The sequence below is a fragment of the Tiliqua scincoides genome, chromosome 9 (assembly GCF_035046505.1).
Source record: "Tiliqua scincoides isolate rTilSci1 chromosome 9, rTilSci1.hap2, whole genome shotgun sequence".
NCBI classification, from domain to species: Eukaryota; Metazoa; Chordata; class Lepidosauria; order Squamata; family Scincidae; genus Tiliqua; species Tiliqua scincoides.
The window spans coordinates 40,098,067-40,121,110 of record NC_089829.1 but is presented as its reverse complement, the minus strand read 5'-3'; the positions used below and the strand labels follow the sequence as shown (position 1 = coordinate 40,121,110).

Genomic DNA, 23,044 nt, shown 5'->3' with positions numbered 1-23,044 from the left:
TCTGTATTCAAAAGAGAAATTGGCCTATAATTTCTAATTTCTTTCTTTTCTGTTCCTTGTTTATGTATTAACGTAATTAAAGCTTCTGTCCATGAATCTGGAATATTTCCTGTTTCCCATATATCATTAACCAGATTCTTAAATGGTAATTGTATCGTCTCTTCAAATAATTTATAATATTCTGCTGGAATGGCATCTGGTCCAGGAGATTTCTGATTTTTCTGTCTTTTGATTGCTTCTGATAGTTCTTGCATGGAAATTTTTTGATCTAAAATTAGTTTCTGTTCTGATGTCAATTTTAGCATATTGTTTTTTAATAAATAATCCATTTGCAGGTCCGGATCTACATTATATTTCTTGTATAATTGTTGAAAAAAATTTTCAATAATAAGTTTAACTTCTGAGGATTTGTATTTCTCAATTCCATTTTCATCTATCAAACTATTTATAAAGTTCCTCTGTCGTTCTTTTTTCAGTCTGTGTGCCAGCCATCTTCCAGGTTTATTAGCGTTTTCAAAATAATTCTGTTTAATTAATCTTAATTTTCTCTCCATTTCTTCCGTTTGTATGATTCTGATCTCATGTTGAAGTTTCTGTATATTCGCAACTAATTCCTCTCTAGATGGATTTTCTTGGAACTCCCGCTCTTTCTTCTTTAATTTTAAGGTTAGTTCTTTGATAAGTTGGATTTCCTTCCTTTTTTTCCTTACTGAAAATTTCATCATAATTCCTCTAAAGTACGCTTTACTTGTATCCCAAATAATTTGTGGTTTCATTTCTGGATGATTATTTATTTTAAAGAACCAGCTCATTTCTTCTTTAGCTAAGTTCACAAAATCTTTATCTTTCATATCAATAACATTCAATCTCCAGAGCCCTTTCCTCCGAGATCTATTAAATTTTAAACTAATTGGATTATGATCCGCGAAGGTATTTGGTAATATTTCTGCTTCAAATGCTTCTGTTGTTGCTGTAATCCAACACATATCTATTCTTGACCATACTTTATGTCGTGTCGAAAAATAAGTATATTGCCTTTTCTCTGGATTTTGGACTCTCCATGCATCAATCAAATTAAATTCTTCTGCCATTTGTAAGAAAGATTTGGGTAGATTACCTCCTTTTTTTTTCCTTTTAACTGATCTGTCTAGGTTTATGTCAAACGTTGAGTTAAAATCACCTAACAAGATCAAGTCAAATTCATTTAGAGTAGCCAATTTTCTATGTAATTTTTCAAAAAATTTTTCACGAGAGTCATTAGGAGCATATATATTTACCACCAATAATTTCCTTTCAGCATATGTGATTTCTACTATCAATATTCTGGCATCTTCATCTGCATAAATCAATTTTGGACTCAACCAAGGTTTAACATATAAGGCTAAGCCTTTTTTCTTCCTTTTTGTTTCTGCTGTATAAAATAGTTCACCTAACTTCTTATTTTGTAAAAATTTCCAATCTTTTTTCAATATATGTGTTTCTTGAATTGCTATTAGATCTTTATGCTCTTTTTCTAACTGATGAAAAATCCTTTTTCTCTTTCGTGGTGCGTTTAATCCATTAATATTTATGGATAAAATCTCAAGTTGGGTATCTGCAGCTATCATTCTATATTTTTCCTTTTTATTTTCACTTCTCTTCTTGGTTGACATCTTTGTTGTTTAATTTTAATGGTTTCTTTCTTTTCAGATTCATCATCCTGCTCCTCTTCCTCTTCATCTTCTTCTTCCCCTTCTGCTTCTTCATCTTCTATGCTGTGGTCCAATCCTACTTCTGATTCTTTCTCTAAGGATGTTGTATCCTCTAGAGACGCTTTAATTTTTCCTCGATCATAGTTATCCTTTCTTGCATCTTTTGGTAGTTCTTGTTCCTCTTGATCTCTTTGCACCGTCTCCAAGAAGTTTCTCATTTTCATTCTTGATGTTATACTATATCTTTTCAGTTGATATGTAAAGACTAATCCTTCTGGGAGTAACCATCTATATCTAACATTCTCTCTTCTCAAAAATGATGTAAGAGTCCTATATTGTAATCTTTTTTGTCTTATGCTCCATGGTATTTCCCTTAAAATTCTCACAGGATTTCCTCCAACCATTAATGTTTTCTCCATCAGTGCTTGTTGAACCATATCTCTCACCCTTTTCTGTGTAAACTTCAACATTATTTCTCTTGGTAGATTGTGAGCTTTTGCATATACAGATCTAAGTCTATACACTGCATGTAATCCACCTTCTAAAAGTTCTGTTTCAAACTCCGTTTGTTCTCCCAACCAATGAATCATTGTTGCTCTGATATCTTCTTGTGTTCTTTCAAGATTTGAATAAATCTTGGTGTTCTTTCAAGATTTGAATAAAATGATGGCTAATTTCATTTGGCAAGGGAAAAAAGCTAGAATAAAGATGAAATTATTACAAGATGTGAAAGAACGAGCTGGTTTTGGAATGCCAAATTGGGAAATTTATTACTATGCAGCGGCATTAAATTGGATAAAGGATTGGGCAGAAGCCGAAAAATCTAGAGAGTTAAAATTAGAACTACACGATTTGCAGGTTGGTCCACATGCCTTTTTGATTTATGATAAAGTCAAATATCATAGTTACTTTAAACAACATCTGATAAGAAGAGCATTGTTGTTTGTCTGGGAACAAATCAGATATAAAGTTTACGAGAAGATTCCAAGATGGGTGAAACCGTTAGAAATTGATACTAGGCCAATGTGGTTGCGAGGTTCACAGAATAGGAGATATGATGAATTATTAGATGAGAAAGCAGTTATGTACTCAAAAGAGGTATTGTGGGAGAAAGGGATTGAACTGGATTGGTTGACGGAGTTACAGATTAAAACAAGATGGTTGAAAGATAAAAAAGAAGGAATCTACCCAGAGGAGACGGAATTTGATAAAATATTTTTATCAAATGAGCAAAATTATATCAGAAGGATGTATCAATATTTGTTGAGTATGGAAATGGTAGACGAATCGGTAAAAGAGGTAATGATTATATGGGCAAAAAATATTGGACATAATATAACAATGAATAATTGGGACCAGCTTTGGAAGAGAAATATGAAGATAATTAAGGCAGTAACAATGAAAGAAAACATATACAAAATGTTTTATAGATGGTACCTGTCTCCAGATAGATTAGCAAAAATGTATCCCGGCACATGCGATAAGTGTTGGAAATGCAAAGAGGTGAAAGGTTTTTTTTATCATATGTGGTGGCTTTGCCCTAAGGCCAAAAATTTTTGGCAAAAAATATATAGAACTATTCAAATTATTTTTAATTGTGAAATACATTTCCAACCAGAACTGTTTCTCTTGAGTATTTTTCCTGAAAGTTATAACAATGATCTTAAACATATTTTGTTGTATGCAATTACTGCAGCGAGATTGGTGTATGCTAGATTGTGGAAGAACCCTGATACTCCCACTGTAGAGATGTGGATTGAGAAATTATATGAGATGGTTGAAATAGATGTATTGACGGAAAGATTGGGAGATGGCGAAATAGAGAGAATACAGAAATTGTGGAAACCATTGTATGAGTGGTTAGATAAACAATAAGTTATTCAAGGATGATAGGTAGGGAAACATAAGAGTATCGGCTACAGTTCTGCGATTTCCTGGTGTTTTTTCCCTTGTGTATTACCCTGTACATATATGTTTGTGATTTTTCCTGTACCCATGTCTTAAAGTAAGTAATTAATAAAAAAAAAAAAAAAAAAAAAAAAGAGTTCATGTGGCACACACTATTGCTCTTTCACATGTCCCAGCTGCTGAGGCAGACTTTGAACTGCTGATAACTGTAGGAAAGTTGCTTTCTTCCTTCAAGAGCTTCATCCAGAAGAACAAAACACTCCCTTGGCTTTTAAAGAAGCAGACCAGCTGTTTAAGAGTAATCAATTTTTGAAGTAGAGGCTTAAAAAAAATGGAACCAGCGTACTAAACTTTGTTAGGAGAACTAGTGTATAGCCTGGAAAAAAAAAAAAAAGAAAGTTGGTTGTAGAACCCAGTTTTGCTAATTATTTTGCAATATTTCACCTGGTCATAGTAAGAATATTACTTGACTGAAGCTTCCCAGGGGAGAGCAGTCTAATCTTTCCCCAGGCTAAGTGTGTGTGGCTGCAATCCTAACCACACTTTCCTGAGAGTAAGCCCCAATGAACAAAATAGGACTTACTTCAGAGTAGATCTGGTTAGGCTTGTGCCCTATGTGTATGTGTGTAAGTGCATAACACAGCCATTTTCAACCACTGTGCCATGGCACACTGGTGTGCCACCGCAAGTGGTCCACAAGTGTGCCACAAGAATTTGGGGGAAGGTCATTTATTAGTAGGGCCAAAGGGGGATTGTGGGGGCTCAGCATGGTGTGCCTTGTTGATTGTCAGAAACCTAATGGTGCATCTTGACAATGTTAGTGTCCTGTCAGTGTGCCGTGACATGAAAAAGGTTGACATTTGCTGCATGGCATATTTACTGTCTGGGGATCAACTTCTATGTAGATGGCTACAAACTTTTTTCACTACAATTTTTTTCCTTGCTGTTATACATCATTTTCCCCCTTTTTAATCTCCCTACTTTTTTCTCCTCTTTTTTTAAAGTTCGCTGCACTTTTTATTAAGGGTAGGGGGGAAACCAAATAAAAAAACAAAAGAAATAAAATGAAACTAAAAGAAATTTAAAAATTCCATCAAGTTTCCTTCCTATTTTTCAAAATGTCTCAAGGCTCCTTCCCTCCTACTTCTCTCCCTGCATTTCCCAAGAGAAACAATCCCCACCGGAGCCTCCTATTCACGCTCCTGCACCTCCCTCTACCATTCACAAACGAATCAAAGTCTCTGCCAAGTTCATTCATAAATCAGCTCGCCGAGCATCAGCCTCTTCAAACAGCCAATAGAAAGCCTGTTTAACTCCCACTTTCCACGCCTATTTATGTAAAACTCCACCTACGCTCTTCCCTCCCTTTCGCTACAGATCTGCAACAGCAACTGAGCATTTGATACAGCTGGCCACGCCCCTTTTCTCCACTAGCGACTGAACATTTGATAGAGCTCACAACGCCCCTACTCTTCTCCAATAGGGACTGAGCATTTGCTACACCTAGCCACGCCCCTTCTCTACTCTTATCCAATCGTGACTGAGTATTTGATAGCGCTAGCTACGCCCCTTCCCTACTGTTCTCCAATAGGAACTCAACGATCGACAGCTCATCCCTCACACACAAACCCACCCCCTCCTTCTCTCCGAACCGACGAGGGGCGGAAGCCAAGCGCTGCCAATCAGCGAGGAAGAACCAATAGCAGGGCAGAGCGAGAGAAACGAAGGCGGGTCGGCGATCTCAGAAGGGTTTCGGACGTTTCCTCCCGTGATGGCAGCTACTGGGGGCACTGAGAGAGCGTCGTCAAGGTAACGGAGCGTAGTCTGATTGACGCGCGGGGTCTCGTATCCGCGTAGTCGGAGAAGGCGGGAAACGGGAGACCCACCCCCACCCCTCCATCCGTCGCTCTGCTTAGTTGTCGCCCCTCCTGCCTCCCCTCCACAGCGAGGGCTGCGGCTGGCCGGGCCTGACCGCGTCCTCCCCCCTCCAAGCTCCGCTCCGGCCCTCCTCCAGCCGGGCTCTGCCCCGCCACTAGGCCCCGCGTCAGCCAGCCAGAGACGAACCTCCCTTGCGAGTCCCTCGGGCGGGGGCTGGACGTGCGACTCAGCCCCGCCCCTACCGAGGTCGAGGGCCTCCTGCCCTCCACTCATCCTCCCGCGAGCCTCAGGTGGGAAGCTGCGGCTCCCAGCAGGCCAGGCCAGGCCGCGGCCATCGCCCTCCCGCGTCTGGTGGCAGCGAGTCCCGCAGGTTCAGCTCGCCTGGACAATCTGCTCTTGCAGCGCTTGGGCGTCTTCTGGCAGGGAGTTCCGCGTGCTGAGGCCGATGAGAAGGCCCTTCCTCCGCCCCTTCACTGTCTGTCCTCAGCCGCCTGATAAGACTGCTCACAGCAGAACAAGTCAGGAGTTTGCTTTTTATGAACTTTGGGGACCTGCAGCCTCTGAGGAGAGGGTGATTGACAGGCGGCTTCTCGTCATCGAAAAAGGCGGGAAATAGGGAAACCTGCCCTCCATCTCTTGGTTGTTGACTTACCGAGGAGAATCCTGAGGAGCGGGTGATTGACAAGCGGCTTCTCCAATCACATCGTCGAAAAAAGGTGGGAAACAGGGAGACCCGCCCCCCCACCTCCCTCCAGCTCTTGGTGACTTTCTGAGGAGAATCCTGAGGAGAGGGTGATTGACACGCGGCTTCTCCAATCACATCATTGAAAAAAGGTGGGAAACGGAGCCCCGCCCCACCTCTCTCCATCTGTTGCTCTTGGTTGTTGGTGACTTTCTGAGGAGAATCTTGAGAGGGTGATCAGCATGCGGCTTCTCCAATCGCATCGTCAAAAAAAGGCAGGAAATGGAGGAGACCCACCCCCTTCAACTGCCACTTTGGTTGTTCGTGGAGCCCCACTGGATCGGGCCAAAGGCCCACCTAGTCCAGCTTCCTGAATCTCACGGCGGCCCACCAGATGCCTCCAGGAGCACCCAGGAAAACAAGAGACCTGCATCCTGGTACACTCCCTGCATCTGGTATCCTGACATAGCCCATTTGTAAAGTCTGGAGGTTGCACGTACACACCATCGCCTGTAACCTGCAATGGACTTGTCCTCCATCAGCCTGTCCAATCCCCTTTTCAGGGCATCCAGGCCAGGTGCCATCACCTCACTGCCAGGAGTGGGAAGGCGAAGGCTCCCTGCCAGCACTCTTGACAGTGCGCTCACTCATCAACAGGCATCTGCTGCTTCATGGCAATCAGCACTGTCAGAGGAGCCTTATCCCCACTGGGCAGAGAGGGAAAGGTTGGGCCGTCAGAGTATTAGCTATGCACATTTACACTGACATTAGGCCTGTGTTCAGTAGGACTTACTTCCACATATGTTTGCCTAGGTTGGTAGCCTGAGGGTCCAATTCTATTCTACTTTCCAACCCTGGTGCAGCCCCAAGGTAGGGGAGCAAATATTCCTTAACTTGGGGAGGCCTCCTTGATTGCACCCCCACTGCAGAACGCTGCACACACACCATCAGTGTGGCTACATCTGCGCTAGAAAGCTGGAAGGGGCTGGGCCCTTAATGCTACACAAACTACATACTGCCTCTCAGGCAGCCCTTGGGAAAGACACATTTCATAGCCATTAAATTTCTGCCCCTAGCAAATGTCTTAGTTTATCTCCTGCTGAGCCTGAGAATTCTTCTAGGCCAGTGGTTCTCACATTTTAGCACTGGGACCCACTTTTTAAGAATAAGAATCTGTCAGGACCCACCAGAAGTGGCATAATCAAGCAGGAAAATCTGTAACAATCCTTGGCTGCAATCCTACCCACACTTACCCAGGAGTAAGTCCCATTGACTATCATTGTTAAAAGCATGTACATAGTAGCCAGTTAAAAGTACAGATCTGTAACATTTCCCCACATGCAGTCTTATACCATGGCAGCATCAAGTCTGATCTGGTCTAATATATTTAAAATATATACCTAAAATTAGCAAGAATGAATTCTAGCAAAAACAAATGAAAACTGATTCTTAATTTATAAACAGATGAAACAGCCTACTTTTTATTCCATGGCTAGGAGGCTTGGTTTTGTAAAGACCTTGTAAAGCAGTAGCTTTTGCAGGTGGTATACAACAAATGCTAGGATAACAATGCTTAATGGCATATCTGTTCTCTTAACCCTCAGTTCATTGGCTTTGTTTTCTATTAGTCAGGAACGTTCCAATGAAGTTGCTGCAGGTGAGCAAATTATCCTGAAAATTTAAAAGAAAACATATCAGAATGTTTTGCTCTTTCACTGGCTGTTTTGCCAGATCCCCAGTCCAAAACTTTGCTTAGAAAAAGGAAACCACTGAATGGAAAACTCCCATCAGAGTCTGTGTGAAGCTTGGAATCTGGCAAAACAGTTCTAAGACATTTGAAACATACTCTTTCACATGCAAAGTGTGACATTGCCACAGCTGTGTTTAATAATAATACTGGTATACCACCTTTCTGGTCATCGGATTACTCCTCTGACTTTATTCAAAGCAGTTCGCATAGGCTTTCTGCAATAACAGAAAGGTTCTATCTTTCAAGAACTGCACAGCATTTCAGATTGATCTTTCACGAAGATCTGACAAGCAGAAGCGGATCTGACAAGCAGCTCCTTCATCTCACTTGAAGGGCAGCCAAGATGCTTCTTTGCTCACACCAAAGAGCAGGTGGAATAACAGCTCAGCTTGTCAGCTGCTTCAGGGTCTCACCATTCAGTGAGCTGCCGGTGGCCTTGAACTGGCAACCTTCAGATGTTATCTTCTGGTCTAGAGCTCTACCCTCTGAACCAGACTTCCTGCCCATATGTTTACAAACATGCAAATCCTAGGAATACCTCCAGTTCAGAGCCCAGGTTGGCCATTGCTCTCTGTGGAGCAGAAAGTGGGTGGCAAAGCCAGACCCGCCACAGCACAGTGGTGAAGGATCTCCTACACTCCAGACATCAGAAGAGTCAGAAAAGGGTGGGGGCCAAAAGGAGAAGGTTCTTCAGGAAGCTTGGCAACTCCCCGGTTTGCCTAGGATTAAAAGCAAGTCTCTGGCAATTGGCTACTTCCTCCAGATTTTGCCCAGAACAACTTTATTTATAAAGTTCTCTATAAGCCTGAAAGATCAGAATCATCCCTGAAGAAGGCATCATTTTGCTGGCAGCATCACAAGATACTGGAGGATCTTGCCCCAGCAACAAGGAAACCTACTCAATCTTCTCACGTTTTGTCTTTGGAAAGTCCATAGCCTTTTGTGATTTCCTCACTTGTTTATCAAAGTCCTCGTTGTCTGAATCGCCCTTGAAAGTGAGATTTTGGAGTTTCCACTAAGAATTACAGGTGGCTGACAGTGATTTGATCCAGGTTTAACCAAAATAATAATGCATACCACCAAAGGGGTAAATGAAATCAAAACAAGGAGAAGATGGTCTATCTCCATATTGACCCACCCACTCCTTTCTAACAGCTGGTCAGAGTTGCTGCTTGCTTACTGAGGAGAATCCTGAGGAGATATTTTCAGAGACAGTGATTGATGTGTGACTTCTCAAATCGCATCACCAAAAAAGGTGGGAAAACATAAGAACAGCCCCACTGGATCAGGCCATAGGCCCATCTAGTCCAGCTTCCTGTATTTCACAGCAGCCTGCCAAATGCCCCAGGGAGCAAACCAGATAACAAGAGACCTCATTCTGGTGCTCTCCCTTGCATCTGGCTTTCTGACATAGCCCATTTCTAAAATCAAGAGGTTGCACATACACATCATGGCTTGTAACCCGTAATGGATTTTTCCTCCAGAAACTTGTCCAATCCCTTTTTAAAGGCGTCCAGGCCAGATGCCATCACCACATCCTGTGGCAAGGAGTTCCACAGGCCAACCCAGCCCCACCTCCCTCCAACCATCGCTCTTGGTTGTTGGTTATTAAAAAATAAAATATTGAAATGAATGGGGACACATCGCCTAGTGGTTCGCAACCCACAGTTTGAGAAACACTGTTTTAAGGCATTTAAAATTAATGGCATTGAGAACAGAGTGAGAGATTGTATTGGCAACCTTCAGTCTTGAAAGACTATGGTATCGCGCTCTGAAAGGTGGTTCTGGCACAGCGTCTAGTGTGGCTGAAAAGGCCAATCCGGGAGTGACAATCCCTTCCACACCGGGAGCAAGTGCAGTCTGTCCCTGGTCTGTCTCCCTGGCTATGGGCCTTCCTTCTTTGCCTCTTAGCCTCAGACTGTTGGCAAAGTGTCTCTTCAAACTGGGAAAGGCCATGCTGCACAGCCTGCCTCCAAGCGGGCCGCTCAGAGGCCAGGGTTTCCCACTTGTTGAGGTCCATCCCTAAGGCCTTCAGATCCCTCTTGCAGATGTCCTTGTATCGCAGCTGTGGTCTACCTGTAGGGCGCTTTCCTTGCACGAGTTCTCCATAGAGGAGATCCTTTGGGATCCGGCCATCATCCATTCTCACGACATGACCAAGCCAACGCAGGCGTCTCTGTTTCAGCAGTGAATACATGCTAGGGATTCCAGCACGTTCCAGGACTGTGTTGTTTGGAACTTTGTCCTGCCAGGTGATACCGAGGATGCGTCGGAGGCAGCGCATGTGGAAAGCGCTCAGTTTCCTCTCCTGTTGTGAGCGAAGAGTCCATGACTCGCTGCAGTACAGAAGTGTACTCAGGACGCAAGCTCTGTAGACCTGGATCTTGGTATGTTCCGTCAGCTTCTTGTTGGACCAGACTCTCTTTGTGAGTCTGGAAAACGTGGTAGCTGCTTTACCAATGCGCTTGTTTAGCTCGGTATCGAGAGAATGTGTGTCGGAGATCGTTGAGCCAAGGTACACAAAGTCATGGACAACCTCCAGTTCATGCTCAGAGATTGTAATGCAGGGAGGTGAGTCCACATCCTGAACCATGACCTGTGTTTTCTTCAGGCTGATTGTCAGTCCAAAATCTTGGCAGGCCTTGCTAAAACGATCCATGAGCTGCTGGAGATCTTTGGCAGAGTGGGTAGTGACAGCTGCATCGTCGGCAAAGAGGAAGTCACGCAGACATTTCAGCTGGACTTTGGATTTTGCTCTCAGTCTGGAGAGGTTGAAGAGCTTTCCGTCTGATCTGGTCCGGAGATAGATGCCTTCTGTTGCAGTTCCAAAGGCCTGCTTCAGCAGGACAGCGAAGAAAATCCCAAACAAGGTTGGTGCAAGAACACAGCCCTGCTTCACTCCGCTTCGGATGTCAAAAGGGTCTGATGTGGAGCCATCGAAGACAACAGTGCCCTTCATGTCCTTGTGGAAAGATCTGATGATGCTGAGGAGCCTGGGTGGACATCCAATCTTGGGGAGAATCTTGAAGAGGCCGTCTCTGCTGACCAGGTCGAAAGCCTTTGTGAGATCTATGAAGGCTATAAAGAGTGGCTGTCGTTGTTCCCTGCATTTCTCCTGCAGTTGTCTAAGGGAGAATACCATATCAGTGGTGGACCTGTTGGCTCGGAATCCACACTGCGATTCTGGATAGACGCTCTCTGCAAGTACCTGGAGCCTCTTTAGTACAACTCGGGCAAACAGCTTTCCTACAACGCTAAGGAGAGAGATGCCGCGGTAGTTGTTGCAGTCACCCCTGTCACCTTTGTTCTTGTACAGCGTGATGATGTTTGCATCCCTCATGTCTTGAGGTACTCCACCTTCTCTCCAGCAGAGACAGAGGATTTCATGCAGCTCAGTGACGATGATCTCTTTGCAGCATTTTAGGACTTCAGCAGGGATGCTGTCTTTTCCAGGTGCCTTGCCAAAGGCAAGGGAGTCCAGGGCCACGTGAAGTTCTTCTAGGGTTGGTTCACTGTCAAGCTCTTCCAGCACAGGCAGGCACTCAATGTTGTTCAGTGCTTCTTCGGTGACTACATTTTCTCTGGAATATAGCTCAGAGTAGTGCTGCACCCAGCGTTCCATCTGCTGCGCCCGATCCTGGATGACCTCGCCTGTGGCAGACTTCAGAGGGGCAATTTTCTTCTGTGTTGGACCTAGGGCCTGCTTGATACCATCATACATCCCCTTGATGTTGCCCGTGTCAGCTGCTATCTGTATCTCGGAACAGAGCTGGAGCCAGTAGTCGTTAGCACATCTCCTGGCAGTCTGTTGGACTTTGCTGCGAGCAGTTCGGAGGACCTGCAGGTTGCGCTCACTGGGACAGGCCTTGTATGCTGCTTGAGCTCTCCTCTTTTCCTCAATGACTGGTGTCAACTCCTCAGAGCGGGCTTCAAACCAGTCTGCCGCCTTGTTGGTCTTCTTGCCGAATATGGACAAGGCGGTGTTGTAAACGGTATTCTTGAAATGTTCCCATCTGTTGGATGCGTTTGCGTCGGCCGGGCCTGGAAGAGATTCCTCAAGCGCTTGTGCAAATTCCTCCACTTTTCTCTGATCCCGGGTCTTGCTGGTATCAATGCGAGGTCTTCCTTCCTTTTTCGTGTGGTACAGTCGCTTTGTTTGCAGTTTCACTCTGCTGCACACCAGGGAGTGGTCAGTGTCGCAGGCAGCACCATGATAACTGCGTGTGATCTTGATGCTGGGAAGGCTGGAGCGTCTGGTGAGGATCAGGATCAGAGTGAGAGAATAAAAACACATAACACCACTTTTTGCATTTCAAATAACGAAATCTGCTAAAAAATAACACTATTTTCAAGCACCATTACATATGATACAAATACTTGCTAATTGCACAAGCTGGGTCAGGTGAAGGCAATGATGCTTGCCTCACAGTCTCTCACACACACACGTTGGTCAGTGCTATTTTTGCAGCCCAGGAATGCATTTATTTTTCACATTTCATGCTGCCCTTTTTCTGAAGAGCTCAGGGTGGTATACATAGTTCCTCCCACCCTTTTTGTCCTCACAGCAACCCTGTGAGGCAGGCGAGGAGACTGAGAGTGACTGACCCAAGGTCACCCAGGCAGCTTCGTGGCTGAGCAAGGATTCGAACCTGGGTCTTCCAAGTCTTGTCCAAAACCTGAATCTTTTAAACTTCTTATTTTTCCCTTTGAATACAATACATTTAATTCATTGAATTAAATTTGAATTTGCTACATTTACAACAAAACCCTAGGCACATCTGCTCAGAAGTGACATTGTATTCAGTGGGGCTTAGTTCCAGGAATGGCACATTCAGGGCTTCAGCCTCATTTATTTCAATTATTTATGTGGTACTTTTCCCCTCTGCAAGCACCTAAGGTGGCTTTACTGAACATAAGAACATAAGAACAGCCCCACTGGATCAGGCCATAGGCCCATCTAGTCCAGCTTCCTGTATCTCACAGCAGCCCACCAAATGCCCCAGGGAGCACACCAGATAACATCCTGGTAACAGAGTGCCCTGGTAACAAGAGTGCCCATAACAGATAACATCCTGGTGCCCTCCCTTGCATCTGGCATTCTGACATAACCCATTTCTAAAATCAGGAGGTTGAGCATACACATCATGGCTTGTACCCCATAATGGATTTTTCCTCCAGAAACTTGTCCAATCCCCTTTTAAAGGCGTCTAGGCTAGATGCCAGCACCACATCCTGTGGCAAGGAGTTCCACAGACCGACCACACGCTGGGTAAAGAAATATTTTCTTTTGTCTGTCCTAACCCGCCCAACACTCAATTTTAGTGGATGTCCCCTGATTCTGGTATTATGTGAGAGTGTAAAGAGCATCTCCCTATCCACTCTGTCCATCCCCTGCATAATTTTGTATGTCTCAATCATGTCCCCCCTCAGGCGTCTCTTTTCTAGGCTGAAGAGGCCCAAACGCCGTAGCCTTTCCTCATAAGGAAGGTGCCCCAGCCCCGTAATCATCTTAGTCGCTCTCTTTTGCACCTTTTCCATTTCCACTATGTCTTTTTTGAGATGCGGCGACCAGAACTGGACACAATACTCCAGGTGTGGCCTTACCATAGATTTGTACAACAGCATTATAATACTAGCCGTTTTGCATTTATAACCCATTTATTTTGCTATCTAAACCACTTTGTGAAGCTTTTTTTCCATTGGAAAGCAATATTATGCTGTTTTTGTTGCTTTTACTATTGTGCATTTTAGTACACACTGATTTTAAGTCACTCTCTTTTTATTGTATTTTACTGTAATGTTTCCATTCTTAATCTTTGCTATTCCCCTTGGGCATCCCACTTTTATAGGAGGAAAGGTGGGCTATAAATATAAATAGGGAGAGCTAGAATGTTATAGTGGTCCTGGTGTTGAACTTAGACCTGGACAATCCATGTTCAAATCTCTGCTCAACCAGGAAGCTTCCTGATGACCTTAGGCCAGTCACTATTTCTCATCCTAATAGACACCCCTTCCCACCCCCATCAGCTCATTAACTTGAGGGTACACAGTTATTTCCCTCCCCTCTTGGGTCTTCATTGTGATTCATTGTGGATAGGAGATGTGTTCTAGAGGGTAGAGCCTCCATTTGCCTGAAGATATCCGAAGGTTGCCAGTTCGAGGCCACCGGCACCATGAATGGTGAGACCTCGAAGCAGCTGCCGAGCTGAGTTATTCCACCTGCTCTTTGGTGTGAGCAAAGAAGCGTCTTGGCCACCCTTCAAGTGAGAGATGAAAGAGCTGCTTGTCAGCCTGTGTGGGAGGAAACTGGAGGCCAGAATGTGATACCAGACCAGAAAAGATCCATCTGAAATGTTGTGCGGTTCTTGACAGATAGAACCTTTCTTCAATTGTAAAAATCCCTATGGGGATTTAGAATAGCATGCCTATGTAAACTGCCTTGAATTAAAGTCTGAGGAGAAATCTGACGACCAATTATTATTATTATTATTATCTTTGTGTCCCCCTGCACAACAAGGAGACTGCGTTACCTATAATTATGTGGCAAGTCATGTTGTAAGGGTTGGTTTTTTAAGTGCAGGAGCTCCTTGATGCCCTCCACCACTTATAACCCCCCCCCCCCAAAAAAATGACTTTTTCCTGTTATTCCTAACATACAGTATTCTTTTAAAAATCTTTCTCATTCCATCTCAAATAATGAGTAGGTTGCAATGGTTTTAAAATAAAAAAATTTTAAAAGAGGGATTAAAAGAAATCTCAGATAAAGACTATATTAGAACATTAGCATCCATATTCAGAAGGGAGTCCCACTTCTGCATTCAGTTGGACTTGTACTTGGCTAAATATGCCTACAATGTAATATGCTATATGGCTGTTGCGTGGGCAGGCCTTGGGAAAGACATTACCATATACCCCTAGGCACATTTCTCGGATTGCTTCCTGTTGAACCAGATGCTCCTGCTGTAGAATAAGTGCCAGAGTTCCTCTCTCCCTTGAGTTCACACCTGCTGTTCATTTTCTTTTGTTTCTCTTATAGACTATTTCTCCTCACATTCTCTCTCTCTCTCTCTCTCTCTCTCTCTCTCCCCCTGCTTGCTTGTTTCTTAGCAGCCCAGCAACAGCACCTGTGGATTCCCAATGCAACTTGAGCACACATTCAACAAAATTTGAGTAAGCTTCTTTTGGAGTGAGTGGCAACACTCCACATTTAGTAGCGAGCAGAGTTGCCAACTTCTCAGCTGTGCCTTTAAGAGCAGTTTTATGTTGTACAGTTATCATGTTTAACCTTGTCTGATCATACCTACTGATCATACTTCTGTTTAAAAGCGACAGAAGCCACTTGTGTGTGTGCATGTGCGCTCACTTTTCTTATCCTGCGAGTTAATTCCTTTGGCCTCTGGAGTTTAAAGAATGTTTTCCCTCATAAATGTTCAATCCCAATTTCATAATCAACATTGATGAAAACTACATAGAAGTGTTTTCGTAACCAGAGCCTGGCTTGATTTCATCTACTGCAAAATGTTTGGGTTGGAGCCACTATATTGCAGAGACAACTTGTTACCAAAAAGGGCTGTTATGTTTTAAGGGGAATTATTACAGTGCCCTCATTGGAAACTTCAGGATTGCAGCTAGATAACAAGACAGCGTAATGCAAAGAAATTCCTTTTTAGCTTGAAAAGAGACTGGGAGAAAGATAACTTTCAGTAGGATTATATTTGTATTGCAAAAACACACAGGTAAACATAATGCACATGGAAAATGGTAAGTATATGTTTCTTGGTTCCTAGTACTTGCATCTAGTGTACCTAGCTTTATGGTGGTTGCATGTGAAAAGTATTTGGTGCATCCTAGGAAATCAGAAAAGGCTAGGTTGTAGGGAAGGATTTTAGGGGTCCCTGATCTGCCAACCCAGTTGCTGACTAAAGATGGGGGGAGAAGGGGAGAAAAAAGGGGGGAAGCAGGAAAAAGGTTCCAGAAGACATAGTTACCTGTCCTGAGGAGCAGTTGGATGGGAGGGGGGAAGAGTCCTATGGAAGAGGACCTCTGCCTTGGAGGGGCAGCCTGAGAGAGAGCACATGGCAGGAGCCCTCTCTCTTAAAAGGGTTTTAGCTGACCTGAATGACCCGGATGTGGCCTAGAGCTGTCCTGGATGCACATGGAGCATGCAAGGTCAGGAAGTCAGCTACCAGCCATGGCTGACCTCCTTGGGGGGGGGGAAGGCAGTTTGCATACGGTACTTAAGAGTGATTAAGCTACAACAAATGAGACATATAAGCAACGATTTACAGTGATTGAGACAACAATTTACTCTTCCAGACTCCTTGACTGGGGGATGGGGATGTGGTCACCATGAGCTTGACTTGACTTGATTGTCCTGTGTGCTGAGGTTTAATGGGTTTGCATAACAGTGATTGGATCAGGAGACACTTTTGCATTGCTAGAGTCTTTGTTGCTACAGTCTTTGTTGCTGTGTGCATGGAGAAGTAGAGGTTGTGTACACTTGTGACTTTTACCAGGGTTTTGGAAATTGGACCTGTGAGAAGTTTGGCTTATAACCAGATATAAAATCACAACTTAAAAGGAAAAAGGGGATTTTCATGTAACAAACTCATTCCAAAGCCATTCCAAGTTCACCTCAAATCACCTTAAACACCTAACAACATATGGAAAAAGTCATGCAGCATGATAGAATAAACAACAATTACTAACATTATATAGCATCACAGACTGCACTTGCTCCCAGTGTGGAAGGGATTGTCACTCCCGAATTGGCCTTTTCAGCCACACTAGATGCTGTTCCAGAACCACCTTTCAGAGCGCGATACCATAGTCTTTCGAGACTGAAGGTTGCCAACAACCTGGTAGAGCATCACATTCTAAACATTCTACCTGCATCAATAAAGCAATGGCATTAGGCAGATAAGTGAAAAATCTGTATATATATCCCCATATCCATGGATTCCATATCTACGGATTCAGTTATCCACAGATCAGGTCCAGCACCCCCCTGCATGCCCTCCCTGGAGGCAAGGGGAGCTCCACAGAGGCTTTGAGCTCAGCAGAGGCTGTCCATCCCTGGCCTCTGCAGGACTCAGACTGAGCTTTAGAGCTTAAAGCATGTGACTTCTGGTTTATAAGGCATTAGGAGATCCAGGGAAGATCCCCAGACTGCAGGGATGGGCGTTTGCCAGTATCCATGGTTTCAAGTATCTGCAGGGGGGACCCAGAACGGAACCCTTGCAAATAAGGGGGCACACCTGTAGTAAATTCTGTTGGCTTCTGTTGCGAGAGTAAAGGGAGAAGCTGACAGTGTGCTAAGAGGAAGAGTGCTCTGTAGTACTATGAATATAGCCACAGTAGCTCTGCGTGCACTTAGGGGCAAACTTCGCAGCTCAAGAAGCGTCATTCAACCTGAAAGAGCATTCAGATGCCTTGTGTCATTATTTCTCTAGTTTGCCAGCAGAATTATTGCTTTACATAATTCTTTTGTCTCTGACCTTATAGTGAAAAACTCGGAACGGGTAACAGATAAGTGAAAATCTGTATAGCAAACATACAGATAGCAGGGGAACAGCGTGTTAGATACCATCTATATTTGTAGATGGACAATTATAGTTTTGATTGTCTTCAGCTGAAAAAAGGCCCACAACAATCACCATATATGTATGTACTTATGTGCATACAATATTTATGCTGCTGTATCTAAAAGAAAATGAGCAGACTTGTTTGTAAGCATGTTTTCACATTTTTGTTATGAAAGTTAACTGTAGCTTTATAGTGTGAAGTCTGAACATTTATTCTTTTTACTTCTAGAATGTGCGTGAAAGATAAAGCCAAACTGCGATTAAGGAGCCTTGATATTGGAAACAAATTTTCCCATTTACCACTACGAAAAGCCTCTGTTCTAGTACCACTGATGGTTAAAGATGAGAAGCTGTATGTACTTTTCACTGTTCGATCAATGACGGTATGTAAACCTGAAGGTCAACGCTAACTTCATTATTGTTGCCTGATAAAAATTTGTGAAAAAAGAAACCAAGATGCTGTCTTCTTTTGCTTGTTTTTCACTTCAAAAACGAATACATTTATTTCTGCATAAGCTTTTATGGACCATAGTCATATGCATGTTGTGAAATCCTCAATAGGCAAGCAAATATACGAGTATACATGGAAATAGAGAAAGGGAAAACAGAACACGATCCCTTCTGGATCAAGTCAAGGCCTGTCCAAGGGAGTTCAACATCCTGTATCTCACAATGGCCAACCAGATGCTTCAGAGAGCACACAACAAAATATGTATCCCCTTGTCACTACCTTATATCTGGCATGTCAGAGATAGTCTACTTCTAAAACCAGAGGATTGCAAATACCCATCATCACTTGTAACCTCTGATGGAATTTTCCTCCATAAATATGTCCAATCCCCTTTTAAAGGCATCTAGACCTGACTCCATCACCATATTCTGTGACAAGGAGTTCCACATATTAATTAACAGTTGGGTAAAGAAATATTTCCTTTTGTCTGTGAAAGTTGTGAAAAGAACCCTAAGAACAGGCCTTTGCTAAATGGGCAAAGAGAAACCTTTTTAAGGGAAAGACCTATTCCTATTTATCCCAGTAGCAACTCTCTCAGTGGCTGTTTGCGGGTGCATCCCTTGCCTCTTTTTGAATTGTGAGCTCCCTTGGCACAGGGAACCATTTTCACATTCCTTTTACTATATAAACGGTTTTGATTTTTTTTTTTAATTCATGTTTAAATGGCATATATAACACTTTGAAAATCTGCCCCTCTTCATCTCTGCCACTTCCTGATTGTCTTCTTTTTTCAAAACTTTATGTAAAACCCTGCATGGTGATCAGCCTCTATGTTATGTACATGGTAACATTTTAAGCATTGCTTGAATGGTTTTCTGTCACAAGTACCCCAGTCTAGTCCTGACTCACAGTGTCCTGATATGGTCCTGACTCACGGTGGGGGGAAAATACACAGAAGTCAATAACTGTATAGAAGACTTCAATAGATAAAGCAGCTCTTAATTTGTTTAATCTAAAAAGTGTTTAAAAAAACAAGATAAGACTTGATGTTAACATTGGAGCTACTGAGAAGAATCCTAAATTAATTTGAAATAATGATACTGAACAATATGTTTCTACAATTCCTAGCTGAGAAGATCACCAGGAATTGTATGTTTGCCAGGGGGTAGGAGTGAACCAGCAGACACAGATGAAATAGCTACAGCTCTCCGAGAAGCCAAAGAAGAAGTGGGGCTCCAGCCAGAACAGGCCGAAGTCATATGTAGACTTGTTCCTGCAATAGATAAAGTAAGGTTTTGTTGAAAGTATTCGTAAACAAGCAGCAAATATGTATAAATGGGGGTATATTCCTTCCACATAAAGAAGTGACAAAATCATGCCCCCACAATTCTTTCGGTTCTAGGTAAATCTATATTTAATGTATTGTGAGTTTTTTCAAATCAAAACCAGTGTCAAAAATATTTCATGTTAAGTGTAGATTTCTTGGTATGTTTAAGATAGTTTAACTACCAAAAAGCAGGAGATCCAGTAACCAACCTTAACTTAAATTGTGAAGCTTGATGTTGATATGAGGCAGTGAAAGGAACACTCTAACTCTTTATTAAAAATAATGTGTTAATTGGTAACAAGTTTAATTTGTTAATAATTTTATAAAGTTCACAAAACAGCACATTATTTCAGAATTTCTCTTCTGTGAGAACCCTTTTGTGAGAACCAAGAGCTGGGACTCTTACTGAAATGCAGCATGTTGTTCGGAAAATGCCCACCAATTGTCATTTGTGAATCTGTGTTCAGAGGAGTTATTACCTGGCATTGTATTTTGCATTTAAAAATGGGTGTTGCAGTTTAAACTCGTTTTTCCCTCAGAAAATACATTGATGGTGTGATTTTTATATACATTTTATTTCCATTGATTGGTCAGCAATTCTCTTTCAAAAAGGTCTGGAGTCCTTTTATTACCCCATATCAAAATCTGCTGAAGACAGTTCTTTCAATGGCTACTAGTCATGATGGCTATATATACTACCTCCAGGTTGAGTAGCATTATGCCTCTGACTACTGCTTACAGGGGAGCAATGGCAGAGGACTGTTTTTCTCTCCTCCCTGCAGGATTTGAGAAGGCAGCCACTTCCTCTCAGCCTCAAAGGATGGGAAGAGCTTACTTTGTCTACCTGCCAGCTCTACTGCCTCTTCTTATAAAGGACTGGCAGAGCTAATTATAGGAGTAGTGGTAGAACAGGAGGTAGGTTCTCTGTGCTTTCTGAGTGCATGAGAAGAGGACGGGGTCACCAGGCAGGAAACAAATGACCATGTACCATCCTATATGCACTGTCAATGGTGTACACTTAGTAGAGGCATGCTATGTGTGGGTGGTCTACTTGGTTGGCGCATCCTTTTCTTTGCACTCAGGGATGGAGAATGGTTAGCAAAATTGGAGAGTAAATTTAAGCACCATTTCATCTTGGGCTCCCCCGTACTAGACCAGCGGTCTCCAAGCTGGAGACCACTGTGTGTCGAGAAAGGCACCTCCAGTGCAAACAGCACTTACTGTTCTGCTGGAGAGCTGCTCCACTGATCCCACCAAACTACGCCCTGGCCAGCCGCATCTGCCCAGAAATCTGAGTGCAGTGGCTGCTGGGGTGACAAAACCTAGAAGCAGCTGGCCAGAGCACAGTTTGGGAGAGATCAGTGGCACGAAAAGGAGGCTCTCCCGTGGAACACTAAGCTCTGTTCATGTGGGAGAGGGTTTAGACAGGGTGCCAGATCTGGCCTGCAGGCCGGAGTCTGGAGAGCCCTGTGCAAGACTGACAATGACAGGTTTTTTTCACTATTATGTGTTCAAATGTTCTCCTGAACTGGAGTCAAAACAACAATTCATGAGAACATTTGCTTAATAAAGTAGTCTTCAAAATGAGAAGAATCTTGTGAAAGTTTTCTACAATCTAATGCCTTTCTTCTTTTCAGACATTCTCTTTAGTAACTCCAGTTGTAGCCTTCATAGAAGATACATTCCAAGCCCACCCCAATCCAGAAGAAGTAAGCCATGTGTTCTCGGTGCCACTGGAGTACTTTATAAGGCCTTCAAAGTACCAGCGCATAAGTACAATAGTCAGTGGGACAGGTCCAGTTTCACTGCATTCCTTTGAATACGATGACCCAGAGCACAAGACTTCATTTAGAATATGGGGGCTCACAGCATATTTTGTGCTGTTTCTGGCTCTCGTAATATTTGGAGAGAAACCAACATTTGAGGTTGAATTTGATCTTGATAACTTGGTTTCTTCAGCTGAGAACAATACACTGGCAGTATACAATGTGGCAACAAGCAAACTTTAATTGTCATGACTGTTAACTCTCAAAATAAATGTAGTCTGTTTATATGTAAGATACATGTTAGTTGAAATACATTCTTTTAAGCAATATCTGTAAATTGTACTGAAGTATATAATTTTATTTGCTATTTGTCCGGGTTTGCTATGTAAGATTGTAGAAAAAGACTCCATGTGCCAATTCAGTATTGTGTTCCTGTCAAAAGAATTAAAAATGCAATTCTGTATTAATTTACTAGAGTGACTTTGCACAACCCACATTATACAGGCACCCAAGTATAAAATATGTACAATACAAGTTATGAAGGACATGTATAGTGGACCCTTGTTATCTGCAGGGGTTTTGATCCGAAAACCCCTGAGGGTAACAACTTCTGCAGATGCTAAAATGCAGCAGTTACTTACCTAGGCATTGCACAAGGTCTACAGCCCACTCCATGGGCCTCCCCACTTCCTTAGAAGGCCTCCATGATATGACCAGAAGCCACTGCTGGTTCATGTCTGCTATTTCCATTTGTGTCAATCCAATACAATAATACCTTTATTGGCATATAAAATTACAACAGTCACTAAATATCCATTTGTGTCTAGGAGGTGTTCTGAGAGATGGAGAGGCCCGTGGAGTGGGCCGTGGGCCTCCCCGCACCTCAGAACACCTCCTGGACGTGACTAGAAATGGCTTCTGGTCACATCTTGGAGGCCCTCTGAGGCATAGGAAAGCATCTGCGGTTATGAAGCCCCGCTGTATTTTATACCACTTTTATACCACTGTTTTTCCTCTTCCAAGTATGTGGAAGTGGCAACCAGCAGGGGATTGCAAACTTCTCTGTGTACATTGGGTCCCTGAGTTATGGACAGCTGTGTCAGCACCTTCACACAAATGCATTTCATCTGTTGTGGTGCTTTTCTGCAGATGTGAAGGTGCTGGGCTGATAAGAGCCAGCTGTTTTGATGTTTACTGAATATACGTTCCAACTACTGGACAAATCTTCAAACTGGAACCAGTATATACCATGCAGACTTAATTTTAAAATACAAAAACAGTTATTTACTCATTTATGTACACTTTTTGATTGACATAGGACATGACTAGCCTGTATTATATACATAATATCAGGAAATGTTGCCTTGTGACCTTAAAGTATGACTAAGCACATCTACTATGTTTCCGTTCCAAAATGCAAGTTAAGTTGCCAGCTTTCTCATGCAACTTATATTGGAAATTGGTATGAAAAGATTTTGTATGGGATGGGAAGCAATGAGTTTCAACAGGAGAGAGAGTTGGGTGCAACAGCTTGGTGGTTGGGTGCAAATGTAGGAAACTCTCGTTCAAATTCATATTCAGACATGAAGCTTGGTAGGTAGTCCTAACCAAGTTTTTATCAAACAGGGCTGTAAAGATAAAATGAAGTAATCCATTGATGATGGCCTGTGCTCCTTGGAGGATGAAGTGCAAATGTAACAAATTACACCCAAAATATTTTCAGTACAGCACCAGGCACAACTGTGGCTTTGGTTGAGGCCCCTAGATGGCACTGTTAGACACTTAACACATATAGGCAATGTGGCACATAGGAGGGTATTTGTAAATTCACTGCTTGTCTGTGGTGCTGCTCAATTTTATGTAATTTAAAATTAAATTCTGTTAAGTGTAGATTCATTCTTATTATGATGCAGTAGATTCCAGGGTGGGAACAATATTTTATGGTTCCTTAAAAGATAAACCTGGTATTCTGGCACCTGTAAGACAAGCGTCCATTTCAGTGCAATT

The 23,044-nt window shown here is 42.9% G+C and overlaps 1 protein-coding gene across 11 annotated transcripts; it reads left to right on the top strand.

Annotated features, from left to right (window-relative positions):
- The first annotated feature begins 5,329 nt into the window (after window positions 1–5,329).
- NUDT7 (nudix hydrolase 7) lies at window positions 5,330–21,504 on the top strand. 11 transcript variants are annotated; one of them, XM_066637210.1, is made up of 5 exons: window positions 5,330–5,408; window positions 15,017–15,079; window positions 17,723–17,876; window positions 19,073–19,231; window positions 20,909–21,504. In XM_066637210.1, the coding sequence occupies exons 1-5, from the start codon at window positions 5,371–5,373 to the stop codon at window positions 21,278–21,280; spliced, it is 786 nt and encodes a 261-aa protein (XP_066493307.1). In that variant the 5' UTR covers window positions 5,330–5,370; the 3' UTR covers window positions 21,281–21,504. The 11 variants fall into 11 exon arrangements, with proteins under 11 accessions (XP_066493307.1, XP_066493308.1, XP_066493309.1 ...); XM_066637211.1 differs by having other exon boundaries at window positions 5,339–5,408; window positions 15,020–15,079; XM_066637213.1 differs by lacking the exon at window positions 5,330–5,408 and adding an exon at window positions 5,447–6,193.
- The last annotated feature ends 1,540 nt before the right edge of the window (window positions 21,505–23,044 follow it).

Excerpts from the sequence above, each read along its gene's own strand:
- NUDT7 (XM_066637203.1), top strand. The coding sequence starts at position 6,682 with ATGGACTTGTCCTCCATCAGCCTGTCCAATCCCCTTTTCAGGGCATCC. Across the intron at positions 15,080-17,722 it reads ACACATTCAACAAAATTTGA|AATGTGCGTGAAAGATAAAG; the intron begins GTAAGCTTCTTT and ends TTTTACTTCTAG. Across the intron at positions 19,232-20,908 it reads TTGTTCCTGCAATAGATAAA|ACATTCTCTTTAGTAACTCC; the intron begins GTAAGGTTTTGT and ends TCTTCTTTTCAG.